This window comes from Sorex fumeus, unplaced genomic scaffold, assembly GCF_029834395.1.
Source record: "Sorex fumeus unplaced genomic scaffold, SorFum_2.1 ptg000024l, whole genome shotgun sequence".
Lineage (NCBI taxonomy): Eukaryota > Metazoa > Chordata > Mammalia > Eulipotyphla > Soricidae > Sorex > Sorex fumeus.
The window spans coordinates 19,391,006-19,417,092 of record NW_026606081.1 but is presented as its reverse complement, the minus strand read 5'-3'; the positions used below and the strand labels follow the sequence as shown (position 1 = coordinate 19,417,092).

General features: G+C 47.1%; 1 protein-coding gene across 3 annotated transcripts in view; it reads right to left on the bottom strand.

The window, feature by feature from the left end:
• Window positions 1–543: 543 nt before the first annotated feature.
• EMCN (endomucin) overlaps window positions 544–26,087 on the bottom strand; it is an 85,732-nt gene continuing 60,188 nt past the window's right edge. For 2 of the 3 annotated variants that reach the window (XM_056114241.1, XM_056114243.1), the window contains exons 6-12: window positions 17,025–17,117; window positions 15,724–15,780; window positions 14,417–14,512; window positions 9,749–9,773; window positions 7,594–7,655; window positions 4,937–5,010; window positions 544–2,768 (exon numbers count right to left, since the gene is read on the bottom strand). In XM_056114241.1, the coding sequence (XP_055970216.1) occupies window positions 4,976–5,010; window positions 7,594–7,655; window positions 9,749–9,773; window positions 14,417–14,512; window positions 15,724–15,780; window positions 17,025–17,117 (368 nt within the window). In that variant the 3' untranslated portion in view covers window positions 544–2,768; window positions 4,937–4,975. The remainder of the gene's footprint in view (window positions 2,769–4,936; window positions 5,011–7,593; window positions 7,656–9,748; window positions 9,774–14,416; window positions 14,513–15,723; window positions 15,781–17,024; window positions 17,118–26,087) is intronic. The other variant, XM_056114242.1, reaches the window with a different exon arrangement.

The following is a 26,087-nucleotide window of genomic DNA, read 5'->3' as shown; positions in this document are numbered from 1 at the left end:
TTTTTGTAGTATTAAGACTGTCATTCACAACACAATATTTTAAAACAAATGTATCTAGTTTTCTTTTTTAGATCCCTAGAAGACCTTGAATGACCACATGTACTGTTGGAGAAACATGAGGGAAAGAAAGAGTTACCATGGAGTCTCTCTGATATCCTTAATGTGGCAGGTAGACAAAAATAAGACTTGTCAGCGATGGGATGGGATGTGACACTTTAGCTCAGCCACAGAGATCACAGCCTGTGTGCGGCCACCACCACCACTGGCTCTCAGCTGGAAACGGCGCCATTTAATTAGCTCTTGCTTGTATTTTGTTTACTGATTGACATAAATTATATTATATTGTCATTCAGAGAAAATTAAAAAGGTTTGCCTTTGATCTAAATTAGTCTTTTGGTGACATTTGAACTAGATATCACAATAAAAAACTATAGTTATCCAGGCCAAAAAAAAAAATAACATCTTCTGATCAGAATTTAAGAGAACTGATTAAGGATAACTTTGGCTTGAGACAAATTCACTCTTTTTTGGGGGTGGGGGACATACTCTCAGAGATCACTCCTTGGGGGCTTGGGAGAGCAAATGGGAACCAGAGATTAAAGCCAGCAGGCCATGTGCAAGGGAAGGCTCTGCCTCTTGCCAACAGCATATCTCATCAGAAGTTTATTTGGTTTATAAAAATGCGTACACTACCTCTGAGATTCATGGTTCAAATTCCACAACTATCTCTAAATTCCTCCATCCTCTCATTCCTTCATTCTTCAAAGATTGAGTCCCAGTTGTTCATTTAAAGAATATTGCTTATGTACAATTCTCGAATGGAGTACTTTTCATATTTATACCCCATTGAAAAGCTTTTTTCCCCTTCCTGATTTTTATAAACTCTTTCTATAAGACTTGCAAAAGGTTGAAAAATGTCTTTTCTAAAAGGTAGAATGACATGTCGTGTTGATTAGTGAGGTTGGTTTCCCTCTGAGGCCTCTGTGGGGGCCTATCCCATCACGCTTGATACCTAAGATGTTCCTTGTGGGGACTGGAGCTCTTTCTGGCTCATGTGGCAGCCCCGCCCACACCCAGCACTGGTGGTTATGTCCAAGTTACACACGGGCAAAGGGGGCTGATGGGGGCTTCACATACTAGAGACAGTGTGCATGCTTTCTACTTAGCCCACCCTCTTGCTTTCCTCCCCAGCCCCCAGTTCTCTTAATTTTCTTCCAAAAAATAACAACTAAATTAGAAGACACTGTTCTGAAGTTGACGTCCTCTTGCCCCTGTCCTTCATTAAAAACAGTCAAGGCAGCAATAAGTTAAAGCCAAGAGGATCATTTGTGTGTTTCTTATAGTTGTAAGTTTTCAAAAACATTTCAACAAAGGAAATATTCAAAATCTGTACTAACATACTGGTCTCTCTTCATTCTGCTGCCCTTGGATTACCACTGTCACTTAGCTTGAAATCCAGCACAGGTCACCATGAGATCCAGTGTAGGTCAACACAGGATCCACTGTAGGCCACCATGGGATCCAGTGTAGGTCATCATGGGATCCCATGTATGTCACCATGGGATCCAGTATAGGTCACCATGAGAACCAGTGTAGGTCGTCAAGGGATCTAGTGTAGGTCATCATGGGATCCAGTGTAGGTTGTCAAGGGATCTAGTGTAGGTCGTCACAGGATTCAGTGTAGGTCATCACAAGATCCAGTGTAGGTCACCATGAGATCCTGTGTAGGTCACTATGGGATCCAGATCAGTGTAGATCACCACAGGATTCAGCATAGGTTACCATACATGCTAAATGCTGCATAGGCAGATTATTAGCTCTGAAGCGTTCCACAGAATCTCAAACTTCTGGGCATTTTGACCACAAGCACGGGAACTATTTAAGGGCTCCTGGTCAGTGATCAGCAAAGAATTTGCTCCTGATGGAGTGGCAGCCTCACCATGGGGTACTTTTAGGAAAGTGACACCCTGGAGAGCAATATTATAGTCCTGTATTCATAAAGTACTGGTCCACAAATGGGAGATTTAACAATGCTTGCTGGAACAGCTAATTACATTTTTAAAATCATACATAATACAAAGATAGTGTCAGCGAAACAGACCGTGGGGCACCCAAACCCAGTTACCTCTGCCTGGAGCACCCCTGTGTCCACAGCCCAGCGTGCAGACGGCGGGCAGGCACGCAGAGGCAGTCTCCCGTTCCCCCTCCTCAGCCTCAGTCCAGCTCCCTACAGCCACTTACCAGTGAATTCTTGTTGTTAACAGCCAGGCCCTTAAATGCCCTGGTTATGGGAAGATAAAACATTTCCAGGTTCATAGTCCTATTGTGACACTCTTAGCTTGTGACTATAGTAATTATCAAAAGTATTTTCTGTTTTTCTGAAAACAGAAAATATTTGTCTGTACAAAGTGACACAGCATAAATTCCAGAATTGAATAACAAAATTGCAATCTTTCTCCTGCATTAACATAGTGGAAAACAATAAATACAAAATTTAGGTGATATAAGAACATAAAGAAAGTGTCCGAGGCTCTGGAAATGTTTATGTCAGAGGGAGCCTGCACATCCCTGGGCTGTGAGGCTTCTGTTCACACATGCCCCAGCCGAAACTCCCTGTCAGAGTGAAGTGGAGTGCGCTCCCTTGGATTCTGTGAAGTTACTACAGGCCCGAGGAGCACTTTCCTGGACAGGTGAGCCTGGGAGTCTGCAAGGATCCAGTTGGCCTTCTCCCTTTTCACCCCTGGGACTAGAGGATCGGAAAATGTTGCCTGTGGAAAGAAGGAAAACACAAAAGTTCAGATCCCCCCAAAGTGAAGAAACAGATGCCAGGGACACCGATTCTCAGGAACATGTTAGTGACACTGAATTTTCCACTTGAATGTTTCACAAGCTGTCGAGACTCGACGTCCTGGGGAGGAGAGGGAAGCCCCCGTGTCTCCTCGCCTGCACCCCTCCTCCTGCTCCAGCCTGTGGCGGTCTCCATGTGAGCCCCCGAGGGGCCTCGACCATCCCCTCTCCTGCACTTCCACTCCTCGAACTGTGCTGTCTCCAGCTGGTTCTACACACTGTCTGTCCTTCGTTAATAGGCCGCACAGAGGAAACGAGGATTGAATACATAGAGAACTTTATTTTGATGTGGACATTTTTAACAAGGTGAATATTTCTGCATTAGCATCTGCTGTTGCATCAGACCTAAAACTTCTCAACTTCTTTTTCCAAATCTTCTGTATCTAATGACTACATTCCTAGTCATCTGAATATGAGTAGATATATAATTTCTAGTTGACAGTCTAGAAAGTAATAGCTCACTGGTACTCCATTTAAAATATAATGATTGCTAGGAGAATTTTATTAGAGAAAGCAAGAAAAATAGAGTAAAATTGGCAGATGTCAAACTTGCTTCTTATTACTTTTCCCTTCAGAATTTTGTTATATAATTCCAAAATTATACAGAGGGGCCACAGAAGTTACTCACCTCTGTAAATCAAAGACATACAATCAGAGGCAAGGGATGTTTTTTTAAAGTACAAAATCTGCCCCTCTCGGAGAGCCTGGCAAGCTACCGAGAGTATCTTGCCCACATGGCAGAGCCTGGCAAGCTACCCGTGACGTATTTGATATGCCAGACACAGTAACAAGTCTCACAATGTTACTGGACCCCCTCGAGAAAATTGATGAACAACAGGACAGTGACAGTGACAGTGACAAAATCTGAAAGGGAATGGGCGTTGAGCAGAATTTACCTTACTGAGTGTGTTTGTATTGACTCTGCCCTTTGCCTCTGACACAATCCTCTTTCTTTCTCACTCAACAGAGGACTGGAGCATTCTGTTAATCTACAGGGAATTATTTCACTAGCTGCAGGGTTTCAAGGAAGCCATAGCTGGTGCCGAAGGAAGCTTCGTGGGTCCTTCTATGGACTGGCCCCTCCACGTCCAGCTGTCCTGTGTCCACCAAATGCCCCCATTGTGCTCAACCCAAGCCTATGCTGGCATTTACTGGTTGTTTTGCTTTCTTCACTACTAATTGCCAAAGGATAAATTCTTCTTCAGGTTTTGAAGAACACCAAACCCTTCATTGTGAGGGCACTTATTCAATGCTCCTTGTGACAACTAAATTGGATTCAGAAGAAAAAAATCACCCAGTTCTTAGACAGGCAGAGAAGATCCCACATGACAGGAGGAAGGTCTGGATGGGTGGAGTAACCAGGGCTGGGGGTGGGTGGCAGCAGTGTGACTCAGACATTCACTTAGCCATCCCTGTATTAAGATGGACCATTTCCTCTGATGCTCAGTGGCTCTGTGGCAGGGCTCTGCCCAGGACCCTCTGGGTCTGAGAGGATGTGCTGAGAAGTCAGAGTTTCCATGGGGGTCGGTCCCTGTGCAGCCGTGCTGAGGTGCGAGAGTTTTCATGGGGGTCCTTTGTGCACAGTTCCTACTCTTGGGGCCTGAGAGAAAGAGCACCTGCAGCGGCCCTCAAAGAGGAGAAACTCTTCCTCCCCAGCCTCTCTGGGTCTCTTTCCGAGGCTCGCTCATATCTACTCTAGGGTAGATGCTGTCACTTCCGGTCCCTGTGAGACATTGTCCCAGGAAGCAATGCCACCTGGCACCTCTGAGTGTTCCCGGGAAGTAGGACATATCTGGGTGCCCTGTGGAGAGGGCAGACGGCCAGGGACAGGCAGCTCCCGAGGAGTTCACCGCAATCGTGTCTTCTCTGAGGTTGGCAAGGCAACAGGAAGAACCTCTCTCGGCCCCCGGGACACTCTTTCCTCTGGCAGATATTAGCAGCTTGTTTTTAGATAAATGGACATTGATGGTTTCATTGACACAACCCATTAACTTTTCCGTTTATGGGTTTTTAGGAGGAATCTAAGCTGCAGCAGGTTAATGAAGCCAATATTAACAAGTATCGGGGTGAATGAAATGGGGAAACTTACGTATTTATTGCTCGGGTGTGGGAAGCATTCATCAGGCTGTCAGTTTTTGCTTTTCCCTTGTGCAGAGGGCTCACCTAAAAGCAGAAGAGATGTTTTCATCTGTAAGCTGAGAGTGAATAAAGATGAGTCTAAAGTTGTTGGCTTGCTGGATATTTTTCAAGGAAAAGTACAATTTCTCTGCACGAATGTCATTAGAGCTACAATTTGCCTCTTGGTATTGCCTGGAAACTGTTCTCCGAGATTTATGAGCTTTTTTTTCAATCATCATCTGTTTTTGCTCTAAAGGAGCAATGCAGACTCTCTCCCTGGGGGTGGGGGTGTGAGCTGGGAGGTGATAACAAGAGAATAGTCAGGGAATGAGTTATTGATCTCGGCTTGTTCCATGAGCTGGCTCTGCCCAGGCTAACCGGTGCCATATATCTTAAGTGTCATTTTTATCATGGACACATTCTGTGGTTCTCTGTATAAAGACTCGGTGAGAATTTTGAGAAAATGAATTTATAGGGCAACTTGAATATTTTGGTGACTCAAGAGCAGCACAGGCATCACTCAAAATAGCATTGTTATATGCCCCCCCACCTCAATTTAAAGATAAGGAGCAGAGAGACCCTGAATTTCTATGTGCTCTTGGGTGTGGGCTCAGCGTGTTCCAGTCAAGTAAATGCACGTGTCATTAGCAATCACGCAAGATAACTCAGTGGCCAGCTTTCAGAAGAAACCTCTTCATTGTGTCCTGGCTCTCTCCTGCTGCTTGCTCAACCTCAGTGATAAAAAACGGTGCCAGTGATCGCCAACCCAAACAGAGCATGTGAGAGGACCCAGGGTCCTGGGCTGGAGAAGGGGGCACAGAACTCTGGGGATGGCTGTGCAGGGTGGGAAGGAGAAGACCCCCACTTCATAGCAGCAGACACGAAAGTCATTTACCCATTCATATCTCCCTTCAGGCTCTGTCTAGCAGTGATGGGAAAGTGTGAAGACGATCCAATATGACTGGGAGTTCTAAAGTGACATCTACGGGCAAGACAAGGAAACATGGAGAAAACCAGTGACCAGTAACACTGGTTCTATCAGCATGTCTTGTGCAAGTTTTTATTTTTCATTCTGCCCTCTCTTCCTCACCAAGCATAATGTGGGCCGTGGTCAGGGGGCAGAGATGCCAAATGCCTTGTTACCGTCTAGGGAGCAAACTCGAGCCCGGCCCTCCCCAGGACGTCTGCCTGCCTTGTGACTGGTTCTGCTTTGAATTTCCTACCTGAAGTCTACCTGGAATGATAGCACAGTGGGTAGGGCATTTGGCTTGCATGCGGCCAACCCGGGTTCAACTCCTCTGTCCCTCTTGGAGAGCCCGGGAAGCTACCGAGAGTATCCCGCCCACATGGTAGAGACTGGCAAGCTCCCCGTGGCATATTCGATATGCTGAAAACAGTAACAAGTCTCACAACAGAGATGTTACTCATGCCCGCTCGAGAAAATCGATGAACAACGGGAGGACAGTGCTAAAGTACTACCTGAAGACAGCACTACCAGCAGCCTTTGGTAGCTTGCTCTTAATTTTGAAAAACAGAGCATTTTTGCTTTATAAAATTGTTTTTTACTATCTATTTATAATGTGGTTTATTGTCGTACAGCTTTCATTTGACATAATACCTTCCTGGACTATTTGTGTCGTTAGAATTGGACATGGTTGCTGGGTACTGCAATTGCACTCAGGTAACTTGATAGTTCAATTAGAACCTTAAAAATTGCTTTGTAAAACTGCAACTTTCGCTAATCTGTGTTGTGAGAGTAATGTTTTAGGTATTCAGTCTAGTCAAAATAATCTGCATTGTCATTTTAAAAAGCTATCTAGTATCTCTTTTCATTGCTCTTGGTAGAAATGTACAAATCAAAGTGGTAGGATTTGAAAAATAAATTCTCAAATATTTGTTTTCCAAATCAAATCAAATTCTAAGATATTAGAGAAAAACAAGTGTAAATTTTACCAATAAGAAATTTTTGTCTTCTTTGGAAGCTCAGTTGAAATGATACAATGTGATATAAAATATGATTCAGTTTTTAACTGATGAGTCTTGGTTTGAGTTGGCCATACACAGCCGTTCCTAATGTAAAACAGACCACAATAGTAATAAAAGTTACACAGCCCATTGGAAGTTTCTCTGCCACTAATGTGGAATGAGAAGACCGCAGCCCCCCACCCCTCTGGGCCTCATTCCTCAAACCAGGGGTTGCAAGCCCAAGGTTGTGTAGCTCAGTGTGGGATTCAGGAAAAAAATCACAAAATTTTGTTTTAAAATAAATGACTTAATAATTTGTTATCAGTAAGTGTTTTACTTGTATACTTGCTTTATTTGCCTATATATTGGGCTCACGTGAAAATTCCTCAGGTGCAAAAAGGTCATGAGTGAAAAATGATGAGAAGTCCTCTCCCAAGGGTATCTACAGCCCCTCCCCCCAAATCCACAAAGTTCAGCGATCTTACCAAAAAATATTATTTCTAGAACTCATTTTTTCTTCATTGGAGAACTTTGTATTCATTAGAAGTTACTAACTGATGACTTCAAGAGAAGTTATACTTTTTAGTTATGTTTCACATGAACAAAATCCAAATAGGTTTTAAAATAACCATTTTTCATCTAACCAACAATTTGGGACCTTACCAGGCTCATGAGAAATTGTCTTCACAGTGAGAAGCTTGACGCTCTCCTTGTCAGACTGAGGTCTGTTTGGAACAGAAAACATCAAGTCAGCATCACGGTCATTGGCATGACTGTTGGTGAGAGGAAGTAAACCCGATAGAAAGAGGTGAAGACACCGTGCACATATGTGGAATTTGGCAGGGGGGTGGGGGGCATCTCCAGGGGTCGCTCCTAGCAGTTCTTGGCCAGCTCACTCAGTGCCGCTCAGAATATAAAACCGTGTGAGGTGCATGCAGGCTCGTCCCCGCCCCCATTAGCTCCAGGCAGGTGTGTCCTATGGACAGGCAGACACAGATACACTCACAGTCCTTCCACCTCTGGACCCAAGTCCCTCAGTCTGGTGCTCATCAAGTGCTCATCAAACATGCATCTGCGGGTCACTCTGAGAGAAGCCTGACATGGAACTTCTGCCACACCTGTGGGCCACTGCCGAGGCCGGGGACACTCCCTTTCTCAGGCCAGGGTCCCTCCGTCTGGACTCTGAGCTCCTTTAACTCCTACCTTTATCTCTCACATTCAAATAATTCCAAACCCTTGTTCCTTGCCCGGGGCGTCTCCCAGAGTCTGTGCCTCCGTGAGAAGGATAGGAGGCCTAAAGAGGGACACACACAGATACTACAGAATCAGGTTTTTTTTTTTCCTGAAAAACTCAGATTGTTTTCAGAAGAAAAATCCACAAAATGTAATACATATAAATATACATCACTGTCACTGACCTCCCGTAGTTCATCGATTTGCTTACGTGGGCCCAGTAACATTGTGAGAATTGTTACTGTGTTTGGCATATCGAATACACCATGGGGAGCTTGCCAGGCTTTGCTGTGTGGGCAAGATACTATTGGTAGCTTGCTGGGCTCTCCGAGAGGGATGGAGGAATTGAACTCGGGTGGGCCATGTTGGAAGGCAAACGCCCTACCTGCTGTGCTATCGCTCCAGCCCATATATATATATATATATATATATATATATATATATATATATATTTTCTTTTTTTCTTTTTGGGTCGCACCCAACAATGCTCAGGGGATACTCCTGGCTCTGCACTCACCGGTGTGAGCCTCATGCGAAGCAAATGCCCTATCCACTGTGTTATTGCTCAGAATATTTTTAACCCTAAACCAGTCTGCCTCTTTGCTGCACTGTGAGTGTATCATTTGGGCTGACTTGCAAATAACTTGTTTCAGTAAAGTCAAAGCAGAACCAACATTCGCACTCAGAGCAACAGGTTCAGAGTCATGCCAGGGATAGGCGTGACTGATCCCTGGCTTCCTACTTCTCAGCTGTGACACCATGATAAACGCATGGCACTCTAAGCTGGAAATCTAGGTAAATTTCTCCTTTTTTTCCTCTCTCCCTCTCTCATGCACTCACTTCCTTCCCTCTCTCTCTCTTTCTCTCTCTCTTTCTTTCTTTCTTTCTTTCTTTCTTTCTTTCTTTCTTTCTTTCTTTCTTCTTTCCTTCCCCTTCCTTCCTTCCCTCCTTCCCTCCCTCCCTTCCTCTTTCTTTCTTTCTTTCTTTCTTTCTTTCTTTCTTTCTTTCTTTCTTTCTTTCTCTCTTTCTCTCTTTCTTTTTTTTCTTTACCATACCCAGCAGTATTAGGGCTTGCTGCTGGCTCTGAACTCAGGGAATTATTTGGGTGATATGTTTTCTATGCCGTTTATCCCTTTGAGTTAGGGTTGCTTATATATCTCTCTCTCCATTTTGGTTTCTAATTTTATCATTGTGTATAGTTTTTTTTGTATGTTTTAGGACTGTACCTGGCAATGCTTAGGGGTTACTCCTGGCTCTGCACACAGAAATTACTCCTGGCGGTGCTTGGGGGACCATATGGGATGCCAGAGATCGAACCTGAGTCAGCAGCATGTAAGTGAACACCCTCTGTGCTGTATTATCTCTCCCACCCTTTATGTGGTTTTAAGAGCATTTGTCTTGCTTGGTGCCTGGACTCCATTGACTAGCAAACTCTAACTAGCTAGTCAACCCCCAAGCATAGTGCTTTGTGCACAAATTCTCTAAAAAAAAAAAAAAGCAAGGGGAAAAGTGTGGTAGAGGAAAAGCACTTCCCTATGTAGAGGGTAGGGCTGAAGCTTTGTAAGAAAGGCGAGGCAGTACTTACTGGTCGTTTCCGTTTTCCTGAGTGCCTAGGAGAGAGGGAGCATTAGAGCTGCAGGGAGCACGTCCCAGAGCCTGTCTGTGCCATGCCCTGTCTGGGTTGCATGTGTCTAAGGCCGTCCCTCAACACTGTCCTCCTGTCTCCCCAGTCTGACCAGCCATGCTCCCAGAAGCACTGTCTGTCCTGCTGGGCTCATCCTGACCAGACCCTCCTCTGAGTTTAGTCTCTCACCAGCTTTATTAGTTACAGTCACTCAGTGAAGCCACTATCCACTTTGGACATCCTAGAGACAGACATGGGAAAGAATTTGCGTTTATCTTAGTATCTCTATTAAAAATTCTCTCAAAGTATTGTTGCATCACCTTTTCATGTCAGGTCATTGAATTTTAAACTTCCCTTCAGACTTTGCCAAATTTTTCAATCCAGTGCTTAACTTTTCCTTTTCTCGAGACACAAGTCCCTGTGCTGTGGTGAGCTGTGATGTATCGACAGCTCCTAACTGCATCTGGTGCCCACAGACTCGCTTCTCAAAGAGCCTGCAAGTGTCCTGGGGTCCCTGAGCAGCGCCTACTCCTTCACCAGGTGTCTTGATTTGGGGTGGGATGCAGAGCCACCCATTTGCATGGAACAGATGCTGATAGCGAGCCCGGAGCTCATCTGTGCCCTGCAAGCAGACTGTCAGCTTTGTGCCCGGCTTCCTGGGCCTCATTGCTATAGAGCACCCGCCCATGCATTTTCTTTTTTTCTTTTCGGGTCATACCCAGCGATGCTCAGGGGTTACTCCTGGCTCTGCACTCAGGAATTACTCCTGGTGGTGCTTGGGGGACCGTATGAGAAGCCGAGGATGGAACCTGGGTTGGCTGCATGCAAGGCAAACACCCTACCAGCTGTGCCATTGCTCCAGCCTCTCCTTGCATTTTATTTTATCTTTTATCCATCTCTTGTCATCAGAATATGACCTTTGAATAGAATTCTTCTAATTTTAACAGTCCTTGCTTTATAAAGATCTTAATTTTCAGTCTTTGACTACTTTTGTTTCTGTTGTCTTGGTTAAGAGACCTCACTGTGCTTTTGAATCCCTAGGGTTTAATTCAGGTCCACCCCTCTCAGAGAGCCCGGCAAGCTACCGAGAGTATCTCGCCCGCACGGCAAAGCCTGGCAAGCTCCCCGTGACGTATTCGATATGCCAAACACAGTAACAACAAGTCTAACAATGGAGACGTTTCTGGGCCCACTCGAGCAAATTGATGAACAACGGGAGGACGGTGACAGTGACAGTGACCATGCTTCCTCATCTTCCCTACATTAGTTAGGAGGGTCTTAACAGTATTTTAAAATTCCCATTTTTTAACTGTTAAGTATAATATCACCCATGATGCTCATAGACCTGTTTCAAAAATATGTCTTTCTCTTTAGGTGGCCTGTTTTTCCATTTTTGCTTTAGAATGTTCTAGTATGGGTTTGTTGGCAAACAAGGTGCTATATCAGCAGATGACAGATTACTTTCTGCATACAAGCCTTCCCTATTTCAGTGAACATCCAGACGGCCCCCATCCTTACCCAGAATCAGGATATGATCCATGTTGCCTTCCAAAGCAGAGTGGGTTCACCCATCTTCTGAACCTCACAAAGTCTCACCCACACAAGAAGAATGATTAACTATAGGTGTTAAACCTTGCAGATTGAGTGATGGTAAGATAGGTTCTGTTTGGAAAATAAAGCTGACAATAACCAAATAGATTTGGCTAATTGTATAATTTCCATATTAGTTAATGAAGTATTGAATGCCTCCAGAATAGCTCTCAATGGTAGGAATTTCATATACCTCCTTTTTCCCTGAATGATCTAAATCATTCATAGAGTCCTCTTCAATAGAAATTGTTAACTTTTCTGTTTTGGATTTTTGGGCCACATCCAGCAGTGTTCTGGGCTTACTCCTGGAAGGCTGGGGACCATGAGGGGTTCCAGGGAATGACCCTGGTCAGCTCTGTGCAAGGCAAGTGCCCTACCCACTGTACTATTGCTCAACTTTTTAAGTAACTTATTTGCAAATTTTCTAATGTAAAGCAGTTTTTCAGTATAGAATATATATGTATATTTATATATATATTTGGGGGGGTCACACCCAGCAATGCACAAGGATTATTCCTGGCTCTGCACTTGGGAATTACTCCTGGCAGTGCTCGGGGGACCATATAGGATGCTGGGAATCGAATCCGGGTTGGCCTCATGCAAGGCAAACATCCTACCCACTGCACTGTGCTATAGCTCCAGCCCCAAGTATAGAATATTTTCACAAATGAATTTAGCACATTAAATGTTTCCTGTTATATTTCTCAGAATCCACAGTCTTTAACTTGGATGATTAGTTTCCTCTAAAAGATAGGATTGATGATTTAGAAACTAAAAGAAATGAGCTGATTTATAAAAATGCTCCTCCGAGCATGGAGACTAAGAGAGCAAACAATCTTTTGACATTATCAAGAAGTTTCATTTACTAACTCCTCAGAGGGAAAGATGTTGATTTGCTCTCATTTTCCATCACGGCTGAAGTGGACAGGGCTCCCCATCTATCAGAGCCCTTCTCAGCATGATCAGGCAGGCCCCTGTGCCAGACTCTGTGAGCCCTGGCCGGCTGAGGGTCGACCACAGAAGTGGGTTACTATCGCTGGGGCATATTGTCGGGTGGGAAATCACGAACAGTGTGACTTACACAATGTATTAAAGCAAGGCTTGCTTCTTTGTGATGGTGTTTGAGACTTAGTGTTCTGTTCATGTGGTATTTGAGTTGGAGTGGGGAAGGGAAATGTTTCGTTTTTTACTGAGAATTAAGATAAATTCTTGTATTTTTTGACCACACCAGGTGATGCTCAGGGCTTACTCCTGGCTCTGTGCTCAAGAATCACTTATGGTGGGCTCAGGTTTGGGGGCCATTTGGGGTGACGGAGCTTGGTGGACCATATACAGTGCATGTCAGGTGTGTGCAAGACAAGAGCCTCATCTGCTGTACTAGTCTGGCCTGGAGAATTGAAAATTTGTAACAAAGTCTACAAGTCCATCTGTCTCTCTCTCACATATATATGTGTGTGTATATCTATGTATACATACATTTGTATGTGTGTGTACATATATGTATATTTTAAGGCTCTACATTATGATTTATACAAAGCCAAGTGAGCATTTTGTGGCCTGACTTAGAAAATCTTGATGCTATGGATTGAATTTTGGTCCATAAAGTTTTGATAAAACTTTTATCTTAAATCTTCATGCCTCATGTGATCCTATTAGGATGTTACCTTGGGAGGCAATTAGATGATGACGTTGGGGTCCTCCCGATTGGGTTAGTGCCCTTATAAAGAGATCCCAGGGCTCCCTTGGTCCTCTGTGAGCACACAGCAAAGAGACAGCTGCAGAACACCAGGGTGTCTTGACCAAAACAGTGAGGACAAGATGTTGATGGGGTGAGTCTCCCCGTGTGCTTCGTTACATAGCTGGAACAGACCCCTGCACTTGGCCAGCAGGGGAGGGAGGCAGCCATGCAGAGCACTGCCCATTGTGCTGAATGGGTCAGGAAACCGCAGGCTGGAAGGAAGCTAAGTAAAGAACTCAGGTCTGCTGAAAGGAACTGCATGTTAGGAGAAGATGAATGAACTGGTGTTTGAGTCTCATCCTAATGTGTAACTGTAGAGTTACTGGGTGGGCTGGACACTGTGGAATGGGGCAGTGCAGAGGAGGACACAGGCTGATTTGGAGGGTGAGAGAGAATGTCAGGAAATGGAAGATTCTGTGATGGAAAGAGGGCTCAGAGGTACTTGGGACGGAACAGACCGGAAGGAACGCGAGTGAGTCGGGATTCCACTAGCTTCTGGGTACTGTGTTGGCTCCCTCATTATAACAGATGTGTAATAATAGATTTTTAAAGGAAACAGGGGGTGGGCTAGATGGGTACTCACTGCAATATCTCTACATCTATTCCTTAAGCCTAACTCGGTAGGTTGTTAAGAAAGAAAACTTAAAAGGTCATATAATTGTGGGGCCTATTGCTGCTGGAGAGGCTGGGAGGAGATAAGGCACCAAGAACCAGACCAGCAATGAAGAAGAGCAACTTCTCGGCAAGAAAGAGGAAGCTGCTTCATACTCAGGAGGATGAAGGACACTAGGAAGAGGGTTTACAACCACACCACAGCAGCACCAGTCCCGGGAAGGACAGTCAGCAGAGCTGGTCAGGGGGGCTGGGGCCTCTGGGAGGGAGAGGACATGGAACAAGCTGCCACCCCCTGCTCAGAAACTGTTAAGCGGCTACATTCTTTTCAGGGAACAGAAAAGATCTTGGCTAGTGGTAAAGCAACACTCAACCTCTTCTTTCTGCCAAGTGTCCCGACCACACTCAAAACAGAGGCTCTAGCACGAAGGACTTGTTTGTATTTGAAAATAATCTGCTACTAGTAGTTAATCCCACTCTACCTGTAGTAGCTAATCCCACTCCTCATCACTGGTAATCAATCCCCAATCCTCACCAGGATTGATTTATTCCCGTCTTCTGTGATTTTTTTTTTAAAAACAATGACATCTTGGTTTTCTATAATTCCATCCCTTAGGAGTTTAAATCCAAGTTTAAACTGAGCATATATTATAATTTCAGGAAAACAAAATGAAAGAACTGTTACCTACCTGGGTCTGTCTTCCTGCATATTCGATATAAACCCACCAGAATAAACACGGAAAGGGTTATTACAATCAAAGCAATAACGACCGGCAAAATAACACCTGGAAGGAATTGGAAACATTGTCAGCTGTCAGGGTACAGAATCTCACAGTACAGAATTTACTAACTAAGCAAAATCGAGCGTGCTTCTTTTCTTCTTTTAATGTCATTTCATGAGAATACTGTGTTTTGAGCAGAGAATATCACAGGTTCTCCTTCAGGGGTAATTTCTGATGTGCCCACTTGATGTCAGTCTTGCAGCCTTTCTGAAATAAAATGCCCAAATTTCAGGGAGACAGCTGCCCACTTGCTGAAGACTGGGAGTGGGAAGTGTGTTCTGGAGCTGTAGTTCGGCCCACGTTCGCATGGAATATTCTGCAGTACTTTGTAAGGAAATTAATGGAAAATGACACACAGGCCGTAGGGGACTGCTCTAATCAGAACACTGATTTTTACCCCGAATCACAGATGTCTTAATAATATCTTAACATGAAAAATAAAGTAATGCCCATGGATGCCTCAGTGATGTGATCTCTGATGCGAACCAAATGCCCGGGTCCAGAAGGGGTTCATGTACTCATGACCAGCATGTATTCATGCCCTCATGTTTAGCCAACGAGGAGGATTATTCAGCATTTGCTGGTTTGTGCTCACACTGGCTGTGCAATTTGTTTCCACCCAAGTCTGCTGATGCTATTGGATCTGAGAGAGCTCACTTGTACCTCCCCAGGGAAGAACCCACAAGGCGGCCAGTGGCCGTGTGCCACAGTCACTGGGGCAGTTTTACCCAGGCAATGGTCTGCTAACACTCCAGCCCATGGAATAGTCGTCTGGATATTCATGTCTGGGGGTCAGTGGCTATTCTCTCTCTCTCTCTCTCTCTCTCTCTCTCTCTCTCTCTCTCTTAGCATCCATGTATATAACATACATTTTTTTCTAAAATGAAACCTTTCTTTAAAAAGGCCATTTTCCACATTAAGATCAACTCTTTAAAGGTGAACAGTTCTTATTATGGGTTTTTTTCCCCCATCTACTGTGGTCTCCAGTTTCACCAATTCCCTTTGGCCTAGGTGGGAACTGCTGAGCACTGTGGTAAGAACAGAATGCCCGAGTTGTCTTCGTCACAGTCAGATTTACTTGGAGGGGTTGGTGGGATCTAACGGGACTGCAGGCTCAGTCAGGATGGAGAGGCACTATGGTCTAATTGCTCCCTCTGTGGGTGCCGCAAGCCCTCGGCAGGTCTGCTGTCTGGGCGCAACTGTCTGCTACTCACTGGAGTATGACGGGCTGGTTGACGAGGGGCTGGCACTGCTGGCATCCACGGCATCTGCTGGATGGAAAGCGGAAAACGAAAACTGTAAGTCACCTTCATTAACGGGTGTCGTCCTCACCCCGCGCCTCCCTGTCTGTGCACCCTTCCTGCCAGTTGCGATACAGGTAGGGTGTTTCCAACACAGAAACCTCTTCTTCTGAAAGAGCTTTGTTTTGTGATTTAAGATTATAAACGGAAATATCTGTACTTGATGAGCTTGGATATTTGTATACACCCTTGAAACCAGCATCACGAATGATGGCATAGGCCTAGCCAGTATCTCAAAAAAAAATTTCTGTATTCCTCCTTTTTATGGGTGTACAGTTTTGGGGGGGGTCCTTGTCAGCCATGCTCAAGGGATCCCAGAACACTTTGTAGTGAGACGCAGCTGACAGGCCAATTTTTCAGTGCCAGACCTGAGGATGTGGGCTGTTAGGGCACTCTGGACAGCTAGGGAGTGAATCATTTTTATGTGTATAAAAATTACACCTCAAAAAAAATGTTCTTGGTCTATGTTTCGTTTAATATGATATTTTCCATATGGTACCACTTGTATGTAAATTTCATGACTTCTGCCTATTTTGCAAACCACAACACCCAAAAGGAGAGAGAGAACAAAAGGGAATACCCTGCCACAGGGGCAGGGTAAGATGGGGGGCTGGGGAGTGGGAGGGATACTGGGACCCATGGTGGTGGAAAATGGGCACTGGTGGAGGGATGGGTGTTTGACCATTGTGCAATTGAAACCCAAGCACAAAAATTTGTAAATCTACAACTGTACCTCATGGTGTTTCACTAACAAAAATTAAAAAAAAATGTAAATGATGGCGAATGGGCACTGGTGGAGGGATGGGTACTGGATCATTGTATAACTGAAACCCAAGCACAAAAATTTGTAAGTCTACAACTGTACCTCATGGTGTTTCACTAATAAAAATTTTTTAAAAAAGTTCTTAAGAAATACTAGTAGGGGGCTGTAGCAATAACACAGCAGGTAAGGCATTTGCCTTGCATGCAGCCAACCTGGGTTCTATCCCCAGCATCCCATATGGTCCCCTGAGCACCGCCAGGGTTAATTCCTGAGTGCAGAACCAGGAGTAACCCCTGTGCATCGCCGGGTGTGACCCAAAAAGCAAAAAACCAAAACCAAACAAAAAACAAAACAAAACAAAACAACAAGAAAATAAATGCTAGTAGTATTTTCTTGCTGAGGAGGGTTGTCCAGCAAAGCTAGTGTCCACTCAAGCACATGGAGGTCTTACCTGGAGGCTGTGAGGTATTTTGTGGAACTGTTCCTGATGTTGAAAGTAATGCATTGACTTCAGAAGTTGGTGCATCTGGTTGCAGAGTGCTAACTGTGGGAAAATCACAAATCCAGTGTCAGACTGTCATTCGCTCTTATTGGAGATCTTTGACAAGTCAACAAATCCTAACACTGATTCGCAGGCTCATCTTTTCCTTCTGAAAGGTGGTCCTTTGGGGTGTCTGCTGCCTCTTACAGGAGCTTCCTAGGCAGTGCAAATTGCAAAAGCATTTCCTCGTGTTTCCTCTATTTGGGTCATAGTGATTGTTTTACCATCACTCTTACTGAAAAGGGACATCAGTCCACAGGACTTCAGATTTGATAGTATTTTTTGGTGCTAATAGAGAAAGATTGCAGCTGAGGCATCGGTGGTTCTCATCACTGGTCCAGTGATGCTCCTTGGTTGACAGTGAATGTCAACCATCAGGGCTCAGACCTGTGACAGCCTACAGATGTTGGAAGGTTGCACAAACCGCTGGTGTCGGGGACCCCCCCCCCCCCGTTCCTTCCCTCTCATGCTGGAGCCCACAGTGGTCCGGCTACTTGCTGTAGCTAAAGCGTCTGCGACTGGCATGCATCACACTGTTGGAGCTCAGGGTTTTGTGGAAAATGGGCCTCATTCACTTATTTTTATTCATTTGCTTAAATTGATGTTTGCCATCCTCAAGCCAGAAGGATTGAAACAGAAAGTTGAAAATGAAAATTCATTTGGAATCTCCATATCTCCGTGTTCTAAGGAATATAAGTGTTTGATAAGCTAATAATAGCTATTCTTGTGAGCCTGGCATAAGATGCAATGTGCGTTTACAAGAATCTTCAATAAAACCCTGTCTTGTGACAGGAGGTGATTTATGTCTGTCCCCCACTTGCCCTGTCTCTGCAGTGAGGAGCTCTGGGAGCTGAGTGCCGATGGCAGGATGGGCTGCAGACCCCTCTCATGGCCCATTCCTTTCTGCAGCTGAGACCACGGTAGTCATGTCACAGCACTGATGGGCCAGGATGCCTCGGATCACCCTCCGTGCCACCCACAGCACAGCCCACGGCGGGCGCCTGCGTTTCTGACGTCTGTGGGGGAGCACACTGTTCAGAGCCTGTGCTGTTCTTCCAGCCGAGGGCGGTGGGAGGGAGCAGATACATGCCCAGAAGAACAAAGGGAAGCATCGGGCCGAGCAGGAGGAAAAGGAAATTTCAGTGAACGAGTGGGTACCAGCGAAGCTGGTGCTTCCAGCTGCTCTTCCCAATGTCAAGTGTGAGAGTGAGGACGAGTCTCTGGCCGAGTTGGCCGAGAATAGTCTAGTCGATTGCACCATGGCATTAATCCACTCGGTGTTTCCTTGTCTGATCACCTTCTCCATCAGAAGCAGGCTGAGTGGTAGCTATCATTCTAAGGATAATCTAGCAGATTCAGATAAAACTCTGCAGTTTGCAATTTAAAATACACTGATTGTCCAGTGCTGATATGTTATTTTTAATAATCCATAGGTAGACAATAGTATTAACCCCTCCTAAAAGGAGCATTCATTGGCTCCTTGATTTAATTTTTTTCTTTAAATGATTAAACTTCAGTTAATTGTTTCAGAATTCAGTATGTATAGACATGCACACACACTTAATAGTTATTGTATGTAATGCCGTCTGCTTTTTTCTATTTTCTCTAATTTTCCTTTTAAAATCACTAATGAGGAGCTAGAGCAATAGCACATCAGGTAGGGCGTTTGCCTTGCATGCGTCCGACCCAAGTTCGATTTCCAGCATTCCATATAGTTCCCCCAAGCACTGCCAGGAAAAATTCCTGAGTGCAAAGCCAGGAGTAACCCCTGAGACCCCTGAGCATCGCTGGGTGTGACCCAAAAAGCAAAAACAAACAAAAAACCCCACTAATGAGAATATTCACTTGATCACTTGACTTCCCGTTAATCGTTTATTTGCTTGAGTGGGTGCCAGTAAACGTCTCCATTTGTCCCTGTCATTTGCTAGTGTAGCCCAATGGCATCTGTTCGCTCTAGGAACACGAAGAGCCTCAAACCGATCATTCATGATGTTGATGAAGAAGTCTGACCATCTGGTAGGTGGGCAGCCACGCAGTCTTTTGACATCCCATGGTATCCAGTTGGTAACAGCTCTAGTCCAGCGGTTGTCTCTAAATCTCATTACGTGACCAGCCCATCTGATTTTTGACACCTTGGCAAACGAGACAGCGTCCTTGATTCTTGATCGTCAACGGATGTCGGAACTCCGGATTCTTTCTCTCATTTGAGTGAAATGTGATATTCCAAGCATAGCTCTTTCAATTCCTCTTTGGGAGACCCAAATAGCGTTCTCATCCTATTTACGTAGGGCCCAGGTCTCTGAGGCGTATGTTAATGCAGGAAGAACAGTGGAATCAAAGAGATGTGCCCAGAGCCAGAGGTTCTTCATCCTCTTAGCTATAACCAAGCTCAATGAGGTTTCTCGGGAGTTCAAGATGCCGCTCTGTCTAACGTTCATTGATTTAAAGAAAGGCTTTGATTCTGTTGAGATGGAAGCGGTCACTGAAGCCCTAGCCAATCAGGGCATTCAAACTCAATACATCAAGATCCTCTGTGAGCTGTATTATGGATTCACTACCAGGATCTCACCATTCTACAAAGAAGTAATCATTGATGTCAAGAGAGGGGTTCGGCAGGGTGATACCATTTCACCGAAACTCTTCAGTGCCACCCTTGAGAAAATCATGCGACGACTGAAATGGGAAGGAATGGGAGTGAAGATAGATGGTCGGCAACTACATCACCTCCGCTTTGCTGATGACATTGTTTTAATAACACCAAACATTAGCCAAGCGGCACAAATGCTGGCCGACTTTGACCGTGAGTGTGGAAAGGTTGGACTACAGCTGAATCTTACGAAGACAATGTTTATGAGAAACAGCCTCGTTCCTGACGCCCCATTCGCTCTCAATGGAACAACCATCTCCGAATGCAACAGCTATATGTACCTAGGTCGAGAAGTCAACATGACAAATGACCTGGCACCCGAGCTGCGCAGGAGGAAGAGAGCGGCTTGGAATGCCTTCAAGAGCGTCGAAGAAATGAGAATATTCAGAATTTGGAACTCCCTCTCTACTAGTATGACCACATTGATACAATCAGAGTGCGTGGTTGAATTCATAAACTGTAAATCTCAGGCTATTCTTTCTGTGGCGTGGGTCCTGGTGTGTCTGGAGCTGATGGCCTCTGTGGGTTTGCAGGGTCTGTTCTCATCTCTGTCTAGGGAACACTGGCCGGGGAGAAGGAAAGGTTGGGAGGGGCAGCTGCAGACAGTAAGAAGCTGGTGCCCGGGACAATAGGAGCAGGGAACGACTTGATGCCGGTTTTCTGCAGGATTCTTTCCCACAACTACTAATGGTGATTAAATAGATGTATGTTCATATTGTTGTGAAAATTAAATGAGTAAAAATAAACTTCGCTTGCTCAGTAGTTCTTGATACAGACATGCTTGTGTTGTACATTCTACTAGTGTCATGTTGTGACCCAATGTTATGTTAATAGATTATTTTACCAGATAGGCATTTTCATGGTGGACTTAGTATAGTACATTCTAATGCTGATTTATGATGAAGCACACCTTAGCTTTATCTAGTTTTATAGTATAATGCTACTTCTTAGAACTTTAAAATATGTGTATTATGTTCTAAAGGACTCTCTTACACTGACTGTGTCTCTAGAGAGTTGTCCCTTTAACCAAAGACATTCTGTGTAGTTTCTAAAGTTCTAATACCCAAGCATCTTTGGTAACAGGTAAATGATGAAAGGAAGTTTTAATTTAGGTGAAGCTGTAACTGTTAGCAGTATAATGCTGCCCTTCAGAGACTTGCTGCTGTATCTTGGCCTCTGTCCCGTGTCCACCTGACGTATGGCCTGCTCGCAGAGCTGTCCTGTGGCTTACAGACACCCACGTCTCTCTAGTCCTTTGTTGAAGCTGATCCTTTGTCTATAAATCTGTTTTTGGAAAATAGGTTTACATAACTCAAAAAAGCCTAAATGAGCTTTTCATTACACTTAAAAATAAGTTATAAAGCTAACAGCTTTATTTTGCAAATACAACTCCTTTAAGGGATTCAGAGATGTCTCTATTCTTCCTTGATGGCAATTTCTTCCCCTGGCCTCTTTCCCTGACTTCTCAGCCATGGGCTCTGGACAGAGGCCTGGGTGGGAGGACCTGGACCAGGCAGGAATGGCCCCGCAAGCCTCACACTCACTGGTTGGTTTGCTTTGTTTTCCCAATGCTTTTTCTAGTGGATTTTGAGGCTTGTGGGCAGAAATAAGAATTAAAATATGGCAATGAGGATAATGAAAAGAATAAGAGAAAAATGACTATTAATGGATACAGTATTTGAAGATAGTTAAAATTTAAAAGCACAATAATTTTAGTTTGAATTAGGTAGAAGGTAAGCTATACGTTTACTTAGGAAAATGTATTAGTATCACTCATATTTTCATGACTTTAAAATTTAATTTTCTAGGTTTATTTCAAAGGTGGGCTGGAACGATAGCACAGCGGGTAGGGCGTTTGCCTTGCATGCAGCCAAACTGGCTCACCCAAGTTCGATTCCTCTGCCCCTCTTGGAGAGCCCAGCAAGCCCCCGAGAGTATCTCGCCCGCACGCCAAAGCCTGGCAAGCTACCCGTGGCATATTCGATATGCCAAACACAGTAACAAGTCTCACAATGTTACTGGGCCTGCTCTAGCAAATCGATGAACAACAGGGTGACAGTGACAGTATTTCAAAGGTGATGACAACTATGAATTAGTGATTTGTTCAAGAGTCATGTAGGATGTAGGAAGATTAAAAAAATTTCCCAGTAGAAAAGAAGCTAGGCACAAATATCTTTGTAATTTTTTGATTCATGGTGATTCAGCTGAAAAGAAAAGAAGCAAAGCCTCTGCCTGGCCCCAGGTGGGTGGGTCTCCAGGCTGAAAGCTCAGGGGCTTTTTCACTCTCCCTCCCCTCCATGGAAGGGCCCAACTTCACAGCCGCATTCCCAGGCACTGGTGGGAAAGTCGCACAAACCCCTCCAAGCTCTGTGAGCAAAAGCCAGAAACACAAGAGGTGCTGCCAGCACCACTAGCCCAGGAGAGCCTTGGTGAGATACAGCAACGAGCACGAATTCTCTTTTCTTGATCTGTTTCCTGACGAGGTATAACAATAATCACCAATTCTCTTATTGATCTATTTTCTGATTTTTTCCATTTGCCATTGTGTTCTCACAAGCAATATGAATTAAGTTTGTTTGTGTTTGCGAGGGGGTGGGTTTGGGGCGGGCGAGAAGCTGGGATGTTGTTGGAGGGAGGGTCCGTCTGGGGGTGGGGCTGGTGCTGGAGCATTGAGCGCCTGCAACAACCGCCATCAGGAACAGCCATGCAGGCCATTGTGTTTACATTTAAAAAATTCCCCAATGATTAGGATTTTGAGACAATTCAGCATTACTCTCTCCACTTTCCCTGTTGTTTTCTCCATTTTTTATTGCTACGTTGTATAAGAGACTGCACTGTTCTCGTCCGGGTTCTGGATTTTAAAGTCTCTGAGTCTTGGCCGCTGATGGGATTACACGGCGCCAGGGGGCCAGGTGGTGGGTGTTACCCCCGCCTACTGGAATTTGGAGGATCTGGGTGGAAGATGCTCGACTCCAATTCGAGTAGGCTTGGAGGTCTCGGCCCCGGAACCCGCGTGGCTTTGTCCCTCTGCCAGTACCTTCAGGTGTGCGGAGAGTGGTCTCAGCATGGTGGTGGCTGGTCCTGGAGGTCTCCGGCTGCCGTAGCCCTGGCCGGGGCGGGGAGGAAAGCTCAACCCGCTCCCCTCCAAGGGACTCCGGGAAGGAACACCCAGGCGCGGGGGCAGAGACTGCACTGTTCTCGTCCGGGTTCTGGATTTTAAAGTCTCTGAGTCTTGGCCGCTGATGGGATTACACGGCGCCAGGGGGCCAGGTGGTGGGTGTTACCCCCGCCTACTGGAATTTGGAGGATCTGGGTGGAAGATGCTCGACTCCAATTCGAGTAGGCTTGGAGGTCTCGGCCCCGGAACCCGCGTGGCTTTGTCCCTCTGCCAGTACCTTCAGGTGTGCGGAGAGTGGTCTCAGCATGGTGGTGGCTGGTCCTGGAGGTCTCCGGCTGCCGTAGCCCTGGCCGGGGCGGGGAGGAAAGCTCAACCCGCTCCCCTCCAAGGGACTCCGGGAAGGAACACCCAGGCGCGGGGGCAGAGACTGCACTGTTCTCGTCCGGGTTCTGGATTTTAAAGTCTCTGAGTCTTGGCCGCTGATGGGATTACACGGCGCCAGGGGGCCAGGTGGTGGGTGTTACCCCCGCCTACTGGAATTTGGAGGATCTGGGTGGAAGATGCTCGACTCCAATTCGAGTAGGCTTGGAGGTCTCGGCCCCGGAACCCGCGTGGCTTTGTCCCTCTGCCAGTACCTTCAGGTGTGCGGAGAGTGGTCTCAGCATGGTGGTGGCTGGTCCTGGAGGTCTCCGGCTGCCGTAGCCCTGGCCGGGGCGGGGAGGAAAGCTCAACCCGCTCCCCTCCAAGGGACTCCGGGAAGGAACACCCAGGCGCGGGGGAGAGACTGCACTGTTCTCGTCCGGGTTCTGGATTTTAAAGTCTCTGAGTCTTGGCCGCTGATGGGATTACACGGCGCCAGGGGGCCAGGTGGTGGGTGTTACCCCCGCCTACTGGAATTTGGAGGATCTGGGTGGAAGATGCTCGACTCCAATTCGAGTAGGCTTGGAGGTCTCGGCCCCGGAACCCGCGTGGCTTTGTCCCTCTGCCAGTACCTTCAGGTGTGCGGAGAGTGGTCTCAGCATGGTGGTGGCTGGTCCTGGAGGTCTCCGGCTGCCGTAGCCCTGGCCGGGGCGGGGAGGAAAGCTCAACCCGCTCCCCTCCAAGGGACTCCGGGAAGGAACACCCAGGCGCGGGGGCAGAGACTGCACTGTTCTCGTCCGGGTTCTGGATTTTAAAGTCTCTGAGTCTTGGCCGCTGATGGGATTACACGGCGCCAGGGGGCCAGGTGGTGGGTGTTACCCCCGCCTACTGGAATTTGGAGGATCTGGGTGGAAGATGCTCGACTCCAATTCGAGTAGGCTTGGAGGTCTCGGCCCCGGAACCCGCGTGGCTTTGTCCCTCTGCCAGTACCTTCAGGTGTGCGGAGAGTGGTCTCAGCATGGTGGTGGCTGGTCCTGGAGGTCTCCGGCTGCCGTAGCCCTGGCCGGGGCGGGGAGGAAAGCTCAACCCGCTCCCCTCCAAGGGACTCCGGGAAGGAACACCCAGGCGCGGGGGCAGAGACCGGGGCCGAGACCTCCAAGCCTACTCGAATTGGAGTCGAGCATCTTCCACCCAGATCCTCCAAATTCCAGTAGGCGGGGGTAACACCCACCACCTGGCCCCCTGGCGCCGTGTAATCCCATCAGCGGCCAAGACTCAGAGACTTTAAAATCCAGAACCCGGACGAGAACAGTGCAGTCTCTGCCCCCGCGCCTGGGTGTTCCTTCCCGGAGTCCCTTGGAGGGGAGCGGGTTGAGCTTTCCTCCCCGCCCCGGCCAGGGCTACGGCAGCCGGAGACCTCCAGGACCAGCCACCACCATGCTGAGACCACTCTCCGCACACCTGAAGGTACTGGCAGAGGGACAAAGCCACGCGGGTTCCGGGGCCGAGACCTCCAAGCCTACTCGAATTGGAGTCGAGCATCTTCCACCCAGATCCTCCAAATTCCAGTAGGCGGGGGTAACACCCACCACCTGGCCCCCTGGCGCCGTGTAATCCCATCAGCGGCCAAGACTCAGAGACTTTAAAATCCAGAACCCGGACGAGAACAGTGCAGTCTCTGCCCCCGCGCCTGGGTGTTCCTTCCCGGAGTCCCTTGGAGGGGAGCGGGTTGAGCTTTCCTCCCCGCCCCGGCCAGGGCTACGGCAGCCGGAGACCTCCAGGACCAGCCACCACCATGCTGAGACCACTCTCCGCACACCTGAAGGTACTGGCAGAGGGACAAAGCCACGCGGGTTCCGGGGCCGAGACCTCCAAGCCTACTCGAATTGGAGTCGAGCATCTTCCACCCAGATCCTCCAAATTCCAGTAGGCGGGGGTAACACCCACCACCTGGCCCCCTGGCGCCGTGTAATCCCATCAGCGGCCAAGACTCAGAGACTTTAAAATCCAGAACCCGGACGAGAACAGTGCAGTCTCTGCCCCCGCGCCTGGGTGTTCCTTCCCGGAGTCCCTTGGAGGGGAGCGGGTTGAGCTTTCCTCCCCGCCCCGGCCAGGGCTACGGCAGCCGGAGACCTCCAGGACCAGCCACCACCATGCTGAGACCACTCTCCGCACACCTGAAGGTACTGGCAGAGGGACAAAGCCACGCGGGTTCCGGGGCCGAGACCTCCAAGCCTACTCGAATTGGAGTCGAGCATCTTCCACCCAGATCCTCCAAATTCCAGTAGGCGGGGGTAACACCCACCACCTGGCCCCCTGGCGCCGTGTAATCCCATCAGCGGCCAAGACTCAGAGACTTTAAAATCCAGAACCCGGACGAGAACAGTGCAGTCTCTGCCCCCGCGCCTGGGTGTTCCTTCCCGGAGTCCCTTGGAGGGGAGCGGGTTGAGCTTTCCTCCCCGCCCCGGCCAGGGCTACGGCAGCCGGAGACCTCCAGGACCAGCCACCACCATGCTGAGACCACTCTCCGCACACCTGAAGGTACTGGCAGAGGGACAAAGCCACGCGGGTTCCGGGGCCGAGACCTCCAAGCCTACTCGAATTGGAGTCGAGCATCTTCCACCCAGATCCTCCAAATTCCAGTAGGCGGGGGTAACACCCACCACCTGGCCCCCTGGCGCCGTGTAATCCCATCAGCGGCCAAGACTCAGAGACTTTAAAATCCAGAACCCGGACGAGAACAGTGCAGTCTCTGCCCCCGCGCCTGGGTGTTCCTTCCCGGAGTCCCTTGGAGGGGAGCGGGTTGAGCTTTCCTCCCCGCCCCGGCCAGGGCTACGGCAGCCGGAGA